The sequence below is a fragment of the Chelonoidis abingdonii genome, chromosome 6 (assembly GCF_003597395.2).
Source record: "Chelonoidis abingdonii isolate Lonesome George chromosome 6, CheloAbing_2.0, whole genome shotgun sequence".
NCBI classification, from domain to species: domain Eukaryota; kingdom Metazoa; phylum Chordata; order Testudines; family Testudinidae; genus Chelonoidis; species Chelonoidis abingdonii.
Genome location: NC_133774.1, coordinates 107,108,402 through 107,127,052, shown reverse-complemented (window position 1 = coordinate 107,127,052; position 18,651 = coordinate 107,108,402). Strand labels below are relative to the sequence as shown.

The following is an 18,651-nucleotide window of genomic DNA, read 5'->3' as shown; positions in this document are numbered from 1 at the left end:
CAAGGCCTCCTCCCGCATTAAATACCAGAAGTTCCCTCCGATCCACAAGTTCCTCCGTCCAATCCACTTCCCTAACTAATTTCCTTCACTCTTTAAAATTAGCCCTCGAGAAGTCGAAAACCCTAATCCCAGATCTACGTTTGTTTATCCTTCCATCTAATTTGAATTGAATCAGCTCATGATCACTCGAACCAAGGTTGTCCCCTACCACCATTTCTTCTACGAGGTCCTCCCCACTCCACTCTTTTTATAGCTGTTTAGATTTAGAGCTGTGAATAATGACCAGCAAATTACAGGTTATAAACTAGAACAAAAAATACATAACATTTTTTTTAAAAGTTCAAGTCCTCTGCAATGCATAATTTTTAAGTGGGCCGTTGGGTTTTCCTGGCCTGCTCTAGTGTAGTTGTTGTTCCTTTCCCTGTAAATGACTTTCCCTCTTCCCTTGCTCCTGCCTTCTCTCCCAGCATACATGCTCTTTCCCAACTTAGCAAACTTTTTCAATAGAATTAAACTGTGAGAGGAAATAAAGCTAGAATTAAGCCAAGAGAGGAAATTTTTAGAAGTAAGAGAGAAAAGGTCAATCCAGGACCTTTTTTTATTTTGGAATGAGATGTTGCCTCAGCGAAGATTTGGGACAGTGGGGCACAGATGAAGTCACTAGGTTGAGATTTGGATTTGAATCACTTGGCACAATGCCACTCATTCAAATTTGTCCTGACCAATCCCCCCCTCCACCCTTCCCCGTCATGATGGAGGGGCATCCAGGCCAAACCTGAGTGGCTCTGTGACCCTTTGTACAAGGCTGCAACACCAGTCAGTTTTGCTCAGTTCCAATGGCAGCCACACAAATCTGGTGGTTGCCCCCTCACCCCCCAAGAGGCACTGAGTGCATATTGGTTAATTTGGGCCTGGTTTTCCCTTACTATTTATTACACTCCAGCCCTATGGTGGTATTATTTTGTCACTGTCATGTTCTTGCCTGCTCTGGCTAGTCTTTTTTGTGGTTGTCAGATTTGGAAACCAAGACTCTACAAGGTGTGAAGAGTGAAAACAGCCTCAGCTCCACAGGCTCCTTCCTGGTGGACAATTCTAGCATCGACTTCCAGAAGTTTCCGGACAAGGAGATACTGAGAATATCTGGGCCTCTCAGTGCAGACTTCACAGTCAAGGTGAGGTGGCTCAAACATGGCTTTGTCAAAACAAAAAACCAAAGTGAAACCAGGTTGGTACAGCAGAAAAACCACAGGGATCTTTCCTAGACAGCATCCTTTGCCAGGAAATGTTTATATCTAGGGCTTAGAGAAGGCTATTTCCTGCACCTTCTCTGAATTTCTTGATAAATAGATTATAAAAGTTTCACTGGAAGCTCTTTGGGAAGGAGACTGAGTTTATGGAGAGAAACACACATGCCATGTGTGTCTTACACAGAAAAGATGGACTAATGGCAAGAGAGGGCAGATTACTTACCATGGATGCTGTCTAGTGTAAACTGAAAGCCAAGCAGCTTACTTAGTTTGTGATATGAAGAAAATAAAGACCGAGGGCGCGAGTTTTCACTTCATTATGCTGTTTGTATACCAGTTTAGCCCCACTGAAAGTGTAAAATGGGTGTAATAGAGTAGAGAACTAGGCTCCAAGACCCCAAGGTAACCAGGATGGCTTTGGTCGAGAAGCCACTGTATTGTTTGGAGGTTCTGTTTTGTGTTGCACTGGCAATAAGAATCGAGTTGTTTCCTCCCATTAGTGCTTTTCTGTTCTTCCAGGTAATACAAAACACATTGCTGGAAGCAATGCACACATTCTGTAGGAAAAACGCGCACACAAAACTGAACATTTGGGGATTACAATAAAATAAAACCTTTTTTTCAGTAGGTCAGAGAGACCTGAAGGATTTCATCCATAAAGCTGTAAAACTTGTACCATGTCCAGGACTCCATAAATTTTTCATCTTGGGACCTAGAGCCAGAGGATGTTTGATTTAAGCTAATGCTGATGACCTTGTGGCAGCTGGAAGTATGAATGCTGTATTGGAAAATGTGATAGGTGATTGGATTGGAGCAGTGCACTAGAGCACTGTCCTCTCTCTCTCTCAGCATGGTAGCGGCCCTTAATCCAGTCCAGACCCCGCAACCAAAAGTGTCTGGTGAACAAAGAGCCAAAGGAAAACAAGCTTAAGTTATATCTTCCTGGTCAAAGGCGGGAATAGTTTAAAGAGAGCAGTTCAACCCCCTAAATGTCACCAGCTCAAAAGACTTTTCTCAATTTAAAATGTTTTATATATTTAAAAAAATCCTTTCCTGTTTTACAAATTATACCCTCACTTATAAAAGCCGAAATAACATTAGATTTAATTTACTTTTCATTATTTACTGGTGGCTGGGAATTTCATTCAGCTTGGATGATTGAAATATAATAGCTGGAAGCAACATGGTCCAGGGCACTGAACTGAACATCAGAATTGCTGGATTGTGTTCTGGGCTCTGCCACTGCTCAGTTGTGTGGTTTTGGGAAAGTCCCTTCACCTCTCCATGCCTCCATTTCCTCATCTGTAGAATGAAGATAATAAATCTTCCCTTCCTTTTATAAAGCGCTTTGAAACCCATGGATGAGAAATGCCATATAAGAGCTAAGCAGTGGTATTTGCAAATGCTTAGTTAGCGTCTACAGTCTGCTCCTGCTTGCCATTGACCTTAATAGAAATTTTGCTATTGATTTCAATGGAAGGTATCTTGTGTCTCTAGTCCGTAATGCTTTCAGGTTTTCCCTAGCACCAGGCCACTATATATGGGCTCCAGTTGTACCAGCGTAAAGTTATGGCTTTATTTTCTATTTATAACATACTCATTTGGAATTAAAAATAAATAAATGCAGGGAAACATGTCTGCTGGTCTTAAGTTATGTAAAGACTTATCTTCACAAAGCCTGCTGGTAAATTTTTGGCCAAATTTGACTCAACAATGTCCCTGTGTTGCAGTATGAAAAAGGGAATTGTTCCGTGCAGACTGAGAAACAAGATAAGGAGATATTTGATAAATGCTGATAAAGTACTTGGCGCTGCACAATACACATAAAATTATGGAGGCACTTCAGCATATTTCTCGTTAAGGTTGCATAGAAATTTGCATATAAGATCTGAACCAAAGCCCTTTGAAGTCAATGGGAATCCTTCCAAGGATTTCGCTGGGCTTTAGATCAGGCCCTTAAAGCAGGAATAAAATCCTTCTCACACTTCATTATTTAAATATGTAGACAATTTCAGTTGTTACTCACAGTAACTGTAAGAGCAGACTAGATGAACGTGTATTTATCCAACAGTTGTCCTCAAACACAACAAATCCTGCTCCATTATTCTTTGCTATTTAATTAGTCCTTTTTTAAAAAATCTTTAGTTGCTAGATTTTCTCTTCATTAGGCTTACCCTAAGACTAACTTTCAAGAAGGCAGAATATACAAATACAGGCATCTCCACCCCAAACCAGGCTTGCCCACAAGAGTGCTAAGTGTTTTGCCTGCAATGGGTAGAGCTAATATATCTCTGAAAAGCCAATGAAGCCAGCTTTATTCACAAAGGGGTGTCCTCTCTTGAGTGCTCTGACTTACTTTCCTGGAAAAGCAATTCTTGTGAAAACAGAGTTAAGTGAAAATGTAGTAAAAAGGGCTCTAGTTCAGGGGCTTGCTGTCTCTTGAAACACTCCTAGAATCTTTATTAGATTGGCTGAAAATGTTTTCATTTAGAAGAGTCAAGTTAGCAAACTTGTTATAATCCCAGATATGCAAACATTTACTGTTAGGTACTGATTGCTCTGAATTGCAGGACGCAATTGCATGCAAATCCTACAGGAGTTGTACTGAAATAATTGTTTCGGTTTCTTTTACATTGTAATACTGAGTGGTAAATTTGAGTCCTTGTGGTTAGGGGGAAACAGTAGATGTGGTATATCTTGACTTTAGTAAGGCTGTTGATACTGCCTTGCATGACCTTCTCATAAACAAACTAGGGAAATACAACCTAGATGGAGCTACTATAAGATGAGTGCATCTGTTTGGAATATAACTACTGTCTGGGAATGATCAGTGGTTCAGTCACAGGCATAACCAGTGGGGTCCCACAGGGATCCGTTCTGGGTCCGGTTCTATTCAATATCTTCATCAATGATTTAGATAATGGCATAGAGAGTACACTTGGTTGCGGACAATACCAAGCTGGGAGGGGTTGCAAGTGCTTTGGAGGATAGGATTAAAATTAAAAATGATCTGGACAAACTGGAGGAATGGTCTGAAGTAAATAGGATGAAATTCAATAAGGACAACGGCAAAGTGCTCCATTTAGGAATGAACAATCAGTTGCACACATACAAAATGGGAAATGACTGCCTAGGAAGGAGCACTGTGGAATGGGATCTCAGGGGTCAGAGTGGATCACGAGCTAAATATGAATCAACAGTGTAACGCTATTGCAAAAAAAGCAATCGTCATTTGGGATGTATTAGCAGGAGTATTGTAATCAATACATGAGAAGTAATTCTTCTGCTCTACTCCGCGCTGATTAGGCCTCAGCTGGAGTATTGTGTCCAGTTCTGGGTGCCATATTTGAGGAAAGATGTGGACAAATTGGAGAAAGTCCAGAGAAGAGTAACAAAAATGATTAAAGGTCTAGAAAACATGACCTGTGAGGGAAGATTGAAAAAATTGGATTTGTTCTGGATAAGAGAGGACTGGGCGGGGAATGGGGGGGACATGATAACTGTTTTCAAGTATGTAAAAGGTTGTTACAAGGAGGAGGAAGAAAATTGTTTTTCTTAACCTCTGAGGATAGGACAGGAAGCAATGGGCTTAAATTGCAGCAAGGGAGGTTTAGGTTGGACATTAGGAAAAAAGTCCTAACTGTCAGGGTGGTTAAGCACTGGAATAAATTGCCTAGGGAGGTGGTGGTATCTCAATCATTAGAGATTTCTTAAGAGCGGGTTGGACAACACCTATCAGAGATGGTCTATATAATACTTAGTCCTGCCTTGAGTGCAGGGGACTGGACTAGATGACCTCTTGAGAGCCCTTCCAGTTCTATGATTCTATGAATGAGAGAGAAGCCACTCGGGAGAGGGAGTTGAGCTACTGAGGTGTGGGGAATGGGCCTGGCAGGAGTCAAACAAAATTAGGTGGGTGATAAGGGTGCATAGTCATGATGGTGATGCTGAAATCCTCCTATCAATCACAGCTGTGGTAGGGTTACATGAATCTTCAGGGGTGCTGTCCCTCTGCACAGGGTTCTGAATATGGACTAATTGCCTTGTAAAGAATATTACCGTGATGGATTGGATCACAGAAACCCCACTGGGATGTGCCAACTGATGTGCCAAGACTACCTCTGTTCCTGTTTTCCCTGCAAGCTCAGGACTTCAGCACCCTGTCTTGCTGAGCCAGACACTCCCGTTTGCTCCAGCACAGACCCAGGATCTAAATTACTTGCCCCAAAGCTGCAGGCTGAAAACAGCTCACAGAAGTGTGCTTGTCTTTAGCACTCAGAAGCCCAACTCCCAGTTGGGTCTGGACCGAAATAAATCTGTTTTACCCTGTATAAAGCTTATGCAGGCTAAACTCATAAATTGTTCACCCTCTATAACACTGATAGAGAGAGATGCACAGTTGTTTCCTCCCTCAGGTATTAATACATACTCTGAATTAATTAATAAGCAAAAAGTGATTTTATTAAATACAGAAAGTAGGATTTAAGTGGTTCCTAACAGACAGAACAAGGTAAGTCACCAAGCAAAATAAAATAAAATGTGCAAATCTATGTCGAATCAAACTGAATACAGGTAATCTCACTCTCAGAGATGTTTCAGTAAGTTTTTTTTCCTCAGACTGGACACCTTCCAGGCCTGGCACAATTCTTTCACCTGGTACAGCTCTTGTTCCAGCTCAGGTGGTAGCTAGGGGATTCTTCATGATGGCTCTTTCTCTTTGTTCTGTCCACCCCTTTATATATCTTTTGCATAAGGAAGGAATCCTTTATCTCTCTCTGAGGTTTTACCCCCAACCCCCCACCAATGGAAAAGCACCAGGTTAAAGATGGATTCCAGTCCATGTGACATGGTCATGTGTCACTGTAAAACCCCAAGCCTTCATTCCTCCCAGTCTGACTCACAGGAAGGCTTGCTTGCAAACAGAGCCCCAGTCAGTTGTCCTGGTTGATGGGAGCCATTAAGATTCCAAACCACCATTAGTGGCCCACACTTTGCATAATTACAATAGGCCCTTAGAGTTATATTTCATATTTCTAGTCCAAGATACAAGAGTGGTACATTTATACAAATAGTATAATCACACTCAGTAGATTATAAGCTTTGTAATGATACCTTACAAGAGACCTTTTGCATGAAGCATATTCCAGTTACATTATATTCACTTATTACCATATTTTTATAAAACCATATAGACTGCACAATGTCACAATTACAACCAACTTAATGAACACTTGCTAATTAACTTTACTAAAACATTCTTAAAAATATTTTTTTTGCTTTTCTTCATGAAGTCCATAGTAACAAAAGAAAGGGCCTATTTCAGTAATGTACTTGGGGGAAGAAAAAACAAACAAAACTTCCCTGGCCTGCTTGATTTGTGTGTGTGTGTGTGTGTGTGTGTGATGTAGATTGTTCATTGCAGTGATTTGTTTCTCCCTCTCCCCCATTTTATTCCATTCCATTCATTTGCATGCTGGTTCTTTCCTTGGGGACATTATTGAGAGTCAAGCAGTCACCTGAACCTGATAGCTTTTTATTTTAGACTTGTAGAAAGCTTAGGTTCAAAGACACTTTAAAGAGTCTGTTTTAATAGTCGCCCCAGTGATCATGCTTGATCCCTTGTTCCTGGTGAGCAGAGGCTGACACCACTACCAAGATTTGTGCTTGGTCTCTGGTCAGTAAGGTGCCTCCTGTCTTTTTTTGGTGATTCCTTTGGCTGATTAAGAAGTGATGTTGACAGGCACCAGAGGGAGCTCTCCTCTGTCAGAAAGACAGCTGGCCCCACTCTGGGGACCTTTGAAACTGAGGGAAGTTGAGGGCAAAAATGGACTGGGAGAGCAATCCATGGGGCTTAAGGCCATGCATTCATTCCTCCAAGGAAAGGTATTAAAGGAATCAGCCTCTCATTCTTTTTTATACTATACAATTGAAAGTCTTCAGCATCTCTATTTATTTAGTCTGTTGTGCTTGTTGTTTTATTTTAAATGATCACCTTAAATTGTTTTTCCTGCATATACACATTAGGAACAGCAATTTGTCTCCTATACACCCTAGCTCTGTAACTGTAGATATAATTAGGAATATTAAAGCACTGTAACTCTAGAAAGAGTACAAAAGAGTCTTACCATTTTTGTTTTTATTAACGTAAAAAGGTCAAAATTACATGTGCCAGATGTGGCTCACTCCCTCCCCTCTCCTTTATATATTACTTAATATAAGGCTTTAATGTTCAGTTAGCCATTAAGAAATCAAACTTGATGGTTTGGGATTTGGCACTTTCAAAAGCATCTGTGATGATGATGCAGAAAAATCTTTCAGAACTTTTATGATAGGGATGGTGGTGACTGAGTTAGGTCATAACATGCCAAATCAAACTTGACTAGACAAAAGAGAGTTCAGAATGATGCAACCCCTGGTTTCGATTATACATAAAAAGAACACAAATGCACACATACAAATTCCATAAAGTCTCTGGGCATTTTATTAGAATGCAGACATCCTTACTTGACTATATATTGTACACTGACAACTACCTGATGGGCAGGAAAGGATGAGTTAATAATGCCTGCTGATTAAACAGCACAACTGCTGATGTAAACTTAGTACAATCCTGGCAGTCAGATTACTGTGATCTATAACAGACATAAATAGATTGCAGAGGCACACATTGCAAAAACCAAAAGGGTTTTTTTTAATGATATGGGCAAATTTTGTTCTGATGACTCAAAGAACAGCTCAGCACTATGTAAAATAAAGCCTAAATATTTCAATTTGATGCTAGAGAAGGGCCATTTGAAAATTTAATTGTTCCAAAACACAGTTCATTTTGTGCTTCAAATGTTAGGTTGTTTGTTGGTTTTCATTCAGGATGCTGCAGTTTTTCCCAAATCAATATAGTATTTTATCAAAGTGCAGTTATTCATCAGGGAGCTAAACAGCCACACATGTGCACCACTTTGAAAAATGATTTACAAAAACAGTTTTAAAAAGCAGAGAAATGTGGGGCAAGAATTGATTACGGGGGCCTCCCTTCCTTTCTGCCTTAGAGAAAACAAATCAGTAGTGACTGTTTGTCAAAGAGGAAGTAACCAGTTGGTTCCCCCAGGGCAGATGTGAGCATATTCATTCTCCCAAATCTTCACAAAACTGGTGGTCTTCTGTTACATTTGGTTCCTGAAAGATGCTAAGCACCTATCTGATGTGCTGAGCCTCCTTCCCCTGATTCCCACTGACTTCAATGGGAGTGAAGGGCAACCAGCTGGGATGCTCAACCTACCTAACCCCAGAGCTAGCAGGGTTAAGCACAGTGCCAGTGTAACCTACGCACCTTCTGGGTGTGGTGTTCTATCCCATCTATTGGCACCGAGACCACTTAAAGAGAGAGCAATTAATGAGTCTGCTCTACAGCCTTAGATAACAACCATGCTGTAGAGGCTCGTGGACTAAGCTCCAGAGGTCCCACGTTTGATCCCACATGCCGGCGACGAGGGTCTGTCGGTGTTACACCAGCAACCTAATTCTTTTACCATCTCAGTCACTTCTGGTCCTGATAGTGCTATGCACTTATTCGGCATTGTATGCAGTTATTAAATGGGTATATACCATCTTCTCCATTTTGAGACTCAATGATATCCCTAGGACCACACAGCAAATCAACATCAGTTAGAGTTTCTTCTAATTATGTTAAACGATGCACAAGACTTTGCCTCCTCTTCTCAGGGTTGTGGCTACCACCAGTGGTAGGGCAGAGTCTAGGAGAAGGACAGCTAGGCTACTGGAGATGGGACAGCTTCACAAGTTTCCCAGTCTTCCAGTTTGGACTGTATGGGTGGGAGATGGCCCTATGCAACAATCTGAACTGTCTCCTGAAGCATTTGATGTGCTACAGAGCCAGCATGTGTTACTTTCTGGGTCTTGCCTGGGTTAGACAACCACTGATATTTTCTGCTGGATCAAACCCTTAGTTTTAACAAATTGTCAAACAAAATTCAAAAGACATGGTTGCTGCATGGAATCAGTATACACTGGTTTTCCTGTGCTTATAGTACTCAATAGAGAAAATAAACAGTGATTTGTCTGATTCTTTCACCTGACTTATTTAGTATCATTCAGTTCGCATCTGTAGCTCATTGCGATTCCTTTGTACCCATGTGGTTGTCATGGTTGTGTGGGTAACTTCCACCTAGCTCCGGAAAAGATCCGCATCTGCCTTTTCTCTCTGTCAGATCAGACAGACAATTACAGACACACAGGGATACTCTTTGGGGAGATGGGTTATTATGTCTTCCTGACTTTTGATGTGAAACCCCTTTTCCCCCAGTTTACTGAGCCCTGTGTAATCTATCTTCTCATTTATCTCATTCCACCTAAGACTGCACAGCTGAGTGGATCTTTTTGGTTTAAGCATCATTGTTGATCTTGATTTTAAAGAGGAAAAGTAAATTCTCCCCAGTGAATTTTGTTTCCGTGTGTTCAAACCAGAGACCTTCTCTAATGGCTTCCAGCATGATACCGTACTAGTCCCAGGAGTGTGCTGGGCTCTTGTGAACTACGAAAGGTCTTTCTGAAGAGTGTGATTAATGGACCATCCCAGCACAAGGAATTAGATATCCTGTTTCTGACATACAGAACTAAATGATATGAATCCATACAAGGGGCCTCTCATTTGCTGAGGAAACTGTATTGCTACAGCTGTATTTTTTCTGTTGGGAATTTACCTCAGTGTTTACTCTAATTAGAAGAGACCAGCTTACTCTCAGTGGACCAGAACTCTTGTGGCCCCCAACATATCCTGCAGCATTTTCATTTTCTTCTTTCTCCCTTCATGCAGTTCAAGATTTGCTGTGATTTGTTATCATGTTTCTGTCCATCTATGGAGGGCAGGGGCGAAACCCGCAATACAGATTCTGCTGTTCAATTCAACTTGATTTGTCATTTTTTTTCATTCCTGTTTTTCTGTCTAGTCCTTTTCTCTGTCAGTACCTCTCAATTTTTCGAGGGAGAAATAAAGACAGAGTTAAAAACAATTAGAGTCCCAAAGATTAAAATTGGGCAACTAGTTGACTATATGGAAAAAGAGAGAGAGAGAGTGAAACATTTAAAACTAGGCTGGATAAAGCACTAGAAAACTCACTTCAGGGAACAATCTTGCACTGGCAAGGGGAAGGACTAGGTGACCTAATAAGCCATCTCCATTTCTGACTTGTGGGTCAGATTCTCCCCTGTGCTGTGTCCCCTTTGCACCATGGCACTGGTGCAGAACAGCCCTAGCAACACTGACTCAGTCAGCCCTGGCAATAACACCGAGACTAGGGAGACTATCTAGTGGCACAGCTGCTCCCATGCTATCCCCCGCCCAGCTGTCGGTGTAATAAGGAGCATCACGGGGGGAAAGGGTGTGAGACCAAGGCTTCCCTGTGCCCTACAGTCCCTCATTGTTGTCGACCCCATGGGGTCATTTTCAGCTAGGCACTCTGCTTTATGCCAGGGGACCAGTCCTGCATACAGATCACCCAAGATGGGGAGAAGGAGCACAAAGAATGACTTTAATACACATGCACACGCATTCCTCCGGAGTGTCAGCATATGCACCTTGGCCACCACCAAGAACCTGAGCCTGTAATTTAAAATACAATCAGATCCTAAGTAGGATCCTAAACTGTATGTGGAAATCCAAAATTTAATTAAATAAAAGGACTAGTTTATAACATATAACAACACCACAGTAAAGAGAGAGAATATGAATGCATTACAGATAGAATAAGAGATACTCCTGGCACAGTAAAGAATTAGACCTGCCTGAAAGCTTTAATTTGCTCTAGTTGAAGTATTTTACTTCCTTATACATGTTAAAGTAACATTGATAGTTGCATGTTTCTTTTATGCGCATGTATTTCTCTGTGGTACAATCTGCTGTCTTTCTTTCTTTCTATGCTACTACAGTGTTTAGCCTTTCATTGTCTTGAAGCCACTTCCCCTTTTAAGAGTGTAACCTTGGGTACATCTTCACTACCGGCCGTATCGGCGGGTAGCAATCGATTTCTCGGGGATCGATATATCGCGTCTCATCTAGATGCGATATATCGATCCCTGAATGAGCTCCTGTCGAGTCCGGAACTCCACTAACGTGAATGGTGGTAGCGGAGTTGACAGGGGGAGCCGCGGAGGTCGATCCCGCGCCGTGAGGACGGTAGGTAACTCGATCTAAGATACTTCGACTTCAGCTATGCTATTCACATAGCTGAAGTTGCATATCTTAGATCGATCCCCTCCCCTATTGTAGACCAGCTCCTTCATTGGATTGAGGCAGAGGAAAGGTGTGCTGTTTTAAATCAGTAAATGCCAGTGGATGATCTCCTGGTGGTGTGAAGTTCAGTCCAGGTCCTCTGTATGGTAGCTCTCCATAAATTTATTCAATAGCAATAACACTTCTGTTCCTTCATCATTACACAACACAAGCTGTAAACCACCATGGACCCAACTTGCTAATTGTTTGTGTGATGTAATTTCTGGCAGTGGTTCAGTCTGAATCCCAAAAGGCAACATTCTGTTTGTGTCTCTCAGTTTTTAATTACAAAATGCCTCTGGTATTTCATGTAATGTATGGTATTTACAAGATCCTTACAGCAGAATGAGTGTTAGTGTCACAAACCGTGGCAGCTTTACCATTATCATTACATCTTTTTCAGGTCCGCTACGCTGGTGCTGCTGACAGCACGGTACAATTTATCTTCTATCAGCCCATCATTCACCGATGGAGAGAAACTGATTTCTTTCCTTGTTCAGCATCCTGTGGAGGAGGTAATATATAGCATGTGTGTGTGACAGAGAGAGAGATCCCACCTACTAGATAGCTCAGCCCTGCTCAGTTATTTGTGACTGGGGCCTTCTAGTGGCTAGTCTACAGAAAACTTGAGCACAAATACTACTGCAGGTAAGGGAGATTCTCCTGTCACTTCAATGGTGGTAGCCTGTATTTTTGGATTAGAAAGTCCTAAATTCTATCGTTGCTGAAACCTTGAAGTCTATGTGGTCATAGTGAATGATGCAGCTATCAAATAATGGCCCAGATTGAGTGATATAAACCTGGTGTGATGGCTACCGTTGATAAATTGTAGTCAGTTGCTTGACCTCAATTTTCTTTGTTTTAAAATATACTCAAGATGCCAAATAACCAATGTCAGCCAGGTTTATTGCTCTAAGCCAATAATAATATACTACAGCGGGAAAGGTTCTATATTATACCAGTCTCCGGGAAGCCGTCTTGTGCAGCACTGTTACATTACAGCATTATGTGCTTCCCAAGTTTCAAAGTTCAGCTGGTATTATTTGTATGATGATTTTACAAATTCTAAATCTCTTTACTAGGGCTGTCGATTAATTGCAGTTAACTAACGCGATTAACTCAAAATTAATTGTGATTTAAAAAAATAATTGCAGTTTTAATCACCCTTTTAAGCAATAGAATACCAATTGAAATTTATTAAATATTTTGGATGTTTTTCTACATTTTCAAATATAGGCATTTAAATTAAAACACAGAATACAAAGTGTACCAGTGCTCATTTTATAATATTGTTATAAATATTTGCATTGTAAAAATGACAAACAAAAGAAAGTATTTTTCAATTCACCTCATAAGTACTGTAGTGCAATCTCTTTATCATGAAAGTCTAATTTACAAATCTAGATTTTTTTTGCTACATAACTGTACTCAAAAACAAAACAATATAAAACTTTAGAACCTACAAGTCCACTCAGTCCTACTTCTTTTTCAGCCAATCGCTGAGACAAACAAATTTGTTTACATTTACAGGAGATAATGCCGCAGCTTCTTATTTATAATGTCACCTGAAAGTCAAAACAGGTGTTCACATGGCACTTTTGTAGCTGGCATTGCAAGGTATTTACATGCCAGATATGCTAAACGTTTGTATTCCCCTTCATGCTTCGGCTACCATTCCAGTGGACATGCTTCCATGCTGATGATGCTCCAATAAAAAAAAATGTTGTAATTAAATTTGTTACTGAACTCCTTGAAGTAGAATTGTATGTCTCCTGCTCTGTTTTACCCATATTCTGCCATATATTTCATGTTATAGCAGTCTCAGATGATGACCCAGCACATGTTCTTCATTTTAAGAACATTTTCACTGTAGATTTGACAAAAGGCAAAGAAGGAACCAATGTGATATTTCTAAAGATAGCTCCAGCACTTGATCCAAGGTTTAAGAATGTGAGAAGGACGAAGTGTGGTGCATACTTTCACAAGTCTTAAAAGAACAACATTCCGATGTGGAAACCACAGAACCCAAATCTCCAAAAAGGAAAATCAACCTTCTGCTGGTGGCATCTGACTCAAATGATGAAAATGGACAAGCGTTGGTTCACACTGCTTTGGATCGTTATCGAGCAGAACCTGTCATCAGCATGGATGCATGTCCTCTGGAATGGTGGTTGAAGCATGAAGGGACATATGAATCTTTAGTGCAGATGGCATGTAAATATCTTATGATGCATATATCTTGCAACAACAGTGCCATGCAAACGCCTATTCTCACTTTCAGGTGACATTGTAAATAAGAAGTGGGCAGCATTATCTCCTGTAAATGTAAACAAACTTGTTTGTCTCAGCGATTGGCTGAACAAGAAGTAGGACTGAGTGGACTTGTAGGCTCTAAAGTTTTACATTGTTTTATTTTGAGTTCAGTTTCTATCATACATAAATCTACATTTGTAAGTTCAACTTTCATGATAAAGAGATTGCACTACAGTACGTATATTAGGTGAACTGAAAAAAACCATTTTTTACTGTGCAAATATTTGTTATCCAAAATAAATATAAAGTGAGCACTGTACACTTTGTATTCTGTGTTGTCACTGAAATCAATTTGAAAATGTAGAAAACATCCAAAATATTTAAATAAATGGTATTCTATTATTATTTAACAGTGTGATTAATTTTTTAATTGCTTGAGATTAATGCATGCAGCAATTTACAAATATTTTCTAAAGTCCAAACACATTCTTATAAACTTAACATCCATTTTAACAATGCTAACATGCAGGTGAGTCAGACTAGTTTCCAGCTATGCATTTGTCACTGTTCAGTGAGACCTGGGGCCTTGGCATCAGCTAGCACCTGGTCTGCCAGTGTCCCAACTAGTATTGAAGGTACTTTCCTAGCTTGTACTAAGTCACAATAATGTGTCTTGATTTTTGACAAGTTTCTTGTCTGCTTATGCCAAATGCTCACTTCTGTAAATGCAAGGAGTTATGAGATATTTAGCATAAGTGAACAAGATTAAGTTAGTTTAGGTTATATCACTGTTACAGTATTTGTGCTTAATGTTACTGATACTCAATGCATACATACATACATGGTGCGCATAATACATATTATATAGTAATTAACAGCTCCAGTCTTCCCTTGCTGATGGCCTAGGGATGTGACTAAGGAAAATGAAGCATAGCCAGGGACTTCCTTTTCATGCTGATCTATGGCTGCTCTGTTGGGCCCCTTAGAGCTGTTACTCCTGGGACCAGTGTGCCGTTCAACAGGCCCAGAATCTTGAGAATGCAAAGGTCGTCTTTACTGTCCCCTTCCAGAGCTGTACTATGCACGCCTCTGCCAGGGCTGAGGATATGGGCCTTTGTATGCAAGCCACCGTAACGATTAGTTTATCTTTCTTCTTTTGGGCTCTTGAGTTTGTATTTGGCAGTGTTTAATAACTGACTTTCCTTTGCCTTCTAACCCTCCTGATGAAGGCAGAAAAATCTATGTTCCTGGCAAAATGCTGTCCAGATTCCTGACTCTGGAACAACTGAAGAAGAGGCCATCAACAGCATCATTCCAGGCTTTTGCCTAGTGCATCCGGGGCCAGGGATCTGAGGAAGTTAGACTATTCTGTGTTGATTCTCTTAAATCAGTGCACACGTGATCAGTTATGTAGCTTGATATAAAACCTCAGGGCTTTAATTCAGGGAGTTCCTAGTAACCTGTTTATGCCTGGTCCACTCTTTTCCCAATTTGAAGACCAACAATGAAAACAAAAACTGTACAACAGGCTGTCTTGTCAACACATGTGATATTATGTAGCAATGTCATCATGACACCAGTAATACGCGTAGTGACATCAGATTGGAAAATCTTGCAGCTTTACTGCTTTTGTGTTCTTCTCATAGTTTCTACACTGCATTTGTGCCAAACTAATTTACAAAGTTGATTGTCACAACTGTTTATAATTAGATACCAAAAGGTATAAATCCTTGCTGGCCAATCTGTCAAACAGCTTTGATGACAGCCCCTTTTCTAGGGAGGACAAGAATTCCACAAAGAAGAGGGTGTCACCACAGCTGCTGCTGCTATAAAAGAATGAGGAGGATGGATGAGGCAAAGGAGGGCAGGGGAAAGGTTCACTCAGAATGAAAAGATGGACACTAACCTGCAACTTAGATGCTTGGAGAGTGAGTCCACAATCAGGTCCCATGGTATGATATTGGCATTGGGCCCCATGCAGTACTTCTAGACACAGATCTCCTCCTGCCTGGGTGAGAGGGAAGGAGGTTGTCTGTAGCAGTGACTCTCTTCCCTCAGCTACTACAGAAAAAGAGGGCTGAGGGAATCCACAGCATCCCAAGCCCAAAGGGGAATCCACCCAGGAATTATTGGTGCTCTAGTTGTTGCTGAATCAATACCCCCTTGGTGACTTCATTGAGGGAGCTCCAGGGGCAGGTTCTGACAGAAACCAGGGGAGAACTGCAGGGCTTTAGGAGGGTGTATGAAGGCAGAGGGTCTCAGGATGGATGGTCTGGGCCACTGGTGGATTCTTTGGGAGCTTGGGGACATAACCTTCTGCTGCTTCCACGAGGGGGATGTGTGAAGGGTGTGTGGCAATCTTCTCCTTCTCCGCTTTAAACTTCAGGTGAAACTGCAACACAGTTCCTGGCCCTATGTGGGTTTTTCCCTTGATCTTGCTCTATTTTATTATCTTTAACCATACTTAAGTGTAGTAGACAAAGAAGTTTCCATTGCAATTTTGGAAATTCTTGGAATTTTATTTTAAAGGCTATATAGTTGTAGACTTTTATAATATTGATAGGTTGGTATTGCCAGTGATGTCTTAAACCACAGTGACGGGTGCCAAAGGTTCACATTCCCTAATGGCTACATTATCAGAATGAGCAAAGTGAGACTCACCAAGAACAGTATCAATGACCTCATCAACATTCACAAGTTATCAATTTTCCCTTTATTGCAAACCTTCTTATGCAGATAATCAATGCTAATGCCAGTTATAGGTACGTGAATCAAGATGAAGAGTAACTATAACATGTCCATTATGATGGTCTCCCATTTTTAAGAAGGATGAATTCAACTGGAACAGGTACAGAGAAGAGCTACTGGGATGATCCAGGGAATGGAAAACCTGTCTTATGAAAGGAGACTCAAAGAGCTTGGCTTGTTTAGCTTAACCAAAAGAAGTCTGAGGGGAGATATGATTGCTCTCTCTAAGTATAATAGAGGGATAAATACTAGGGAAGGAGAGGAATTATTTAAGCTCAGTACCAATGTGGACACAAGAACAAATGGATATACAGTAGCCATTCGGAAGTTTAGTCTTGAAATTAGATGAAGGTTTCTAACCATCAGAGGAGTGAAGTTCTGGAACAGCCTTCCAAGGGAAACAGTGGAGGCAAAAGACATATCTGACTTCAAGACTAAGCTTGATAAGTTTATGGAAGGGATGGTATGATGGGATAGCCTGATTCTGGCAATTAATTGATCTTTGACTATTAGCAGTAAATATGCCCAAAGGCCTGTGATGGGACACTAGATAGGGTGGGATTAGAGTTACTACAGAGAATTCTTTCTTGGGTGTCTGGCTGGTGAGTCTTGCCAACATGCTCATGGTCTAGCTGATCGCCATATTTGGGATCAGGAAGGAATTTTCCTCCCAAGCTGATTGGCAGAGGCCCTGGGGGGTTTTCACCTTCCCCTGCAGCATGGGGCATGGGTCACTTGCTGGAGGATTCTCTGCTCCTTGAAGTCTTTAAAGCACAAGTTGAGGACTTCAATAGCTCAGACATAGGTCAGCGATTTGTTGTAGGAGTGGGTGAGTGAGTTTCTGTGGCTTGCGTTGTGCAGGAGATCAGACTAGAAGATCATAATGGTCCCTTCTGACCTTAGTCTGAATCTATTATTAGTGTTTACATGTTCACATCCCCAAGGGTACCATAGAAATGGGTGGATCTCTCAACAGGTGATCATCTGTGGTGCATCTCCTGATGAGTGGTTCTTCCCTTATTCATGCCAGGGAACCCCCTTTATCCTGAGTTACTCACACTTGTAACCCCTATGAATAAATGCTGGGATGCTCCACTTTGCAGAGGCCATCTTCTTAATTCCTCTTATCTTCGTTAACATTTAAATCAACAAGTCCCCATTGTAACTTGCAGTCAATGCAGAATTTCCCATCATGTTACAACTGGGCATCTTGCGATAGTGATGGGCATATTGTGGCATATTTTCCCATCACCGATTATCACAACTGTTAACAATAATCTTGAAACTTTATTGTTACAAGGTTGCCCTTGGGTCAGTTAGTTGTGTCAACTTCTTTCAGACCTAAGGCCTGATATGGCTAAGCTGAAATTTGGCAGGCCTCAGGCCTGTAGGTCTTGCTTTACTGCCTTATATTACTTATATACATAACAGACTCTTACCAATAATACATCCTTATCAGTCCTATATCTCTATAATACTACCCTACATATTCCTATACTCATACCTACAAATTTAATCTGTTCATCACAAGCTGATTAGCTATGGGTTAATTACAACAATAGATAACACAATTCAATGAATATATAAGATAATTAGATATGTAGTCAAATCAAAAGGAACTCAGTGAAAAGAAAATACGCAAATTCCCGTACCAGTACAGTGCTGGCCACATACAGTGTTACTTATTGGGTTGTTAGGGTCTGAAGTAAAAATTTCAAAAGCATCAAAGTCCCATTTTCAAAAGTGATTTCGGCACTTAGGAGTCCCATTTTCGAAGTACCTATATCACTTTTGTAATGGGATTTTGGGTCCCAAGTCACACAGGTATTTCTGAAAATTTTACCCTGATCCAAACCCACTGAAAGACTACCTTTGACATCAGTGCATTTTGGATCTGTTTGTTAGTCACGCCTCTGCTGCAGTTTATTAAATACTGTATTGGTAAATCTTTGGCCGTGTAAAATTTCTTAAAATGAAACTAAGAATACAGTCTTGACTGCCTTCATATTTTAAATAATAATTACACATGTGAAGTACTGAGCCTTCAAAGTTCTGTCCTGCACAGAACTTTAAATGTAATAAAAATTGTTTACTATACATACATTTATGTGCTGCATG

General features: G+C 40.7%; 1 protein-coding gene across 4 annotated transcripts in view; it reads left to right on the top strand.

The window, feature by feature from the left end:
• The window catches only part of ADAMTSL1 (ADAMTS like 1), a 684,387-nt gene that overhangs the window by 518,521 nt on the left and 147,215 nt on the right, over positions 1-18,651 (top strand). For all 4 annotated transcript variants that reach the window (XM_075067314.1, XM_075067313.1, XM_075067312.1 and 1 more), the window contains 2 exons: positions 1,015-1,172; positions 11,936-12,047. In XM_075067314.1, coding sequence (XP_074923415.1) covers positions 1,015-1,172; positions 11,936-12,047 — 270 coding nt within the window. The remainder of the gene's footprint in view (positions 1-1,014; positions 1,173-11,935; positions 12,048-18,651) is intronic.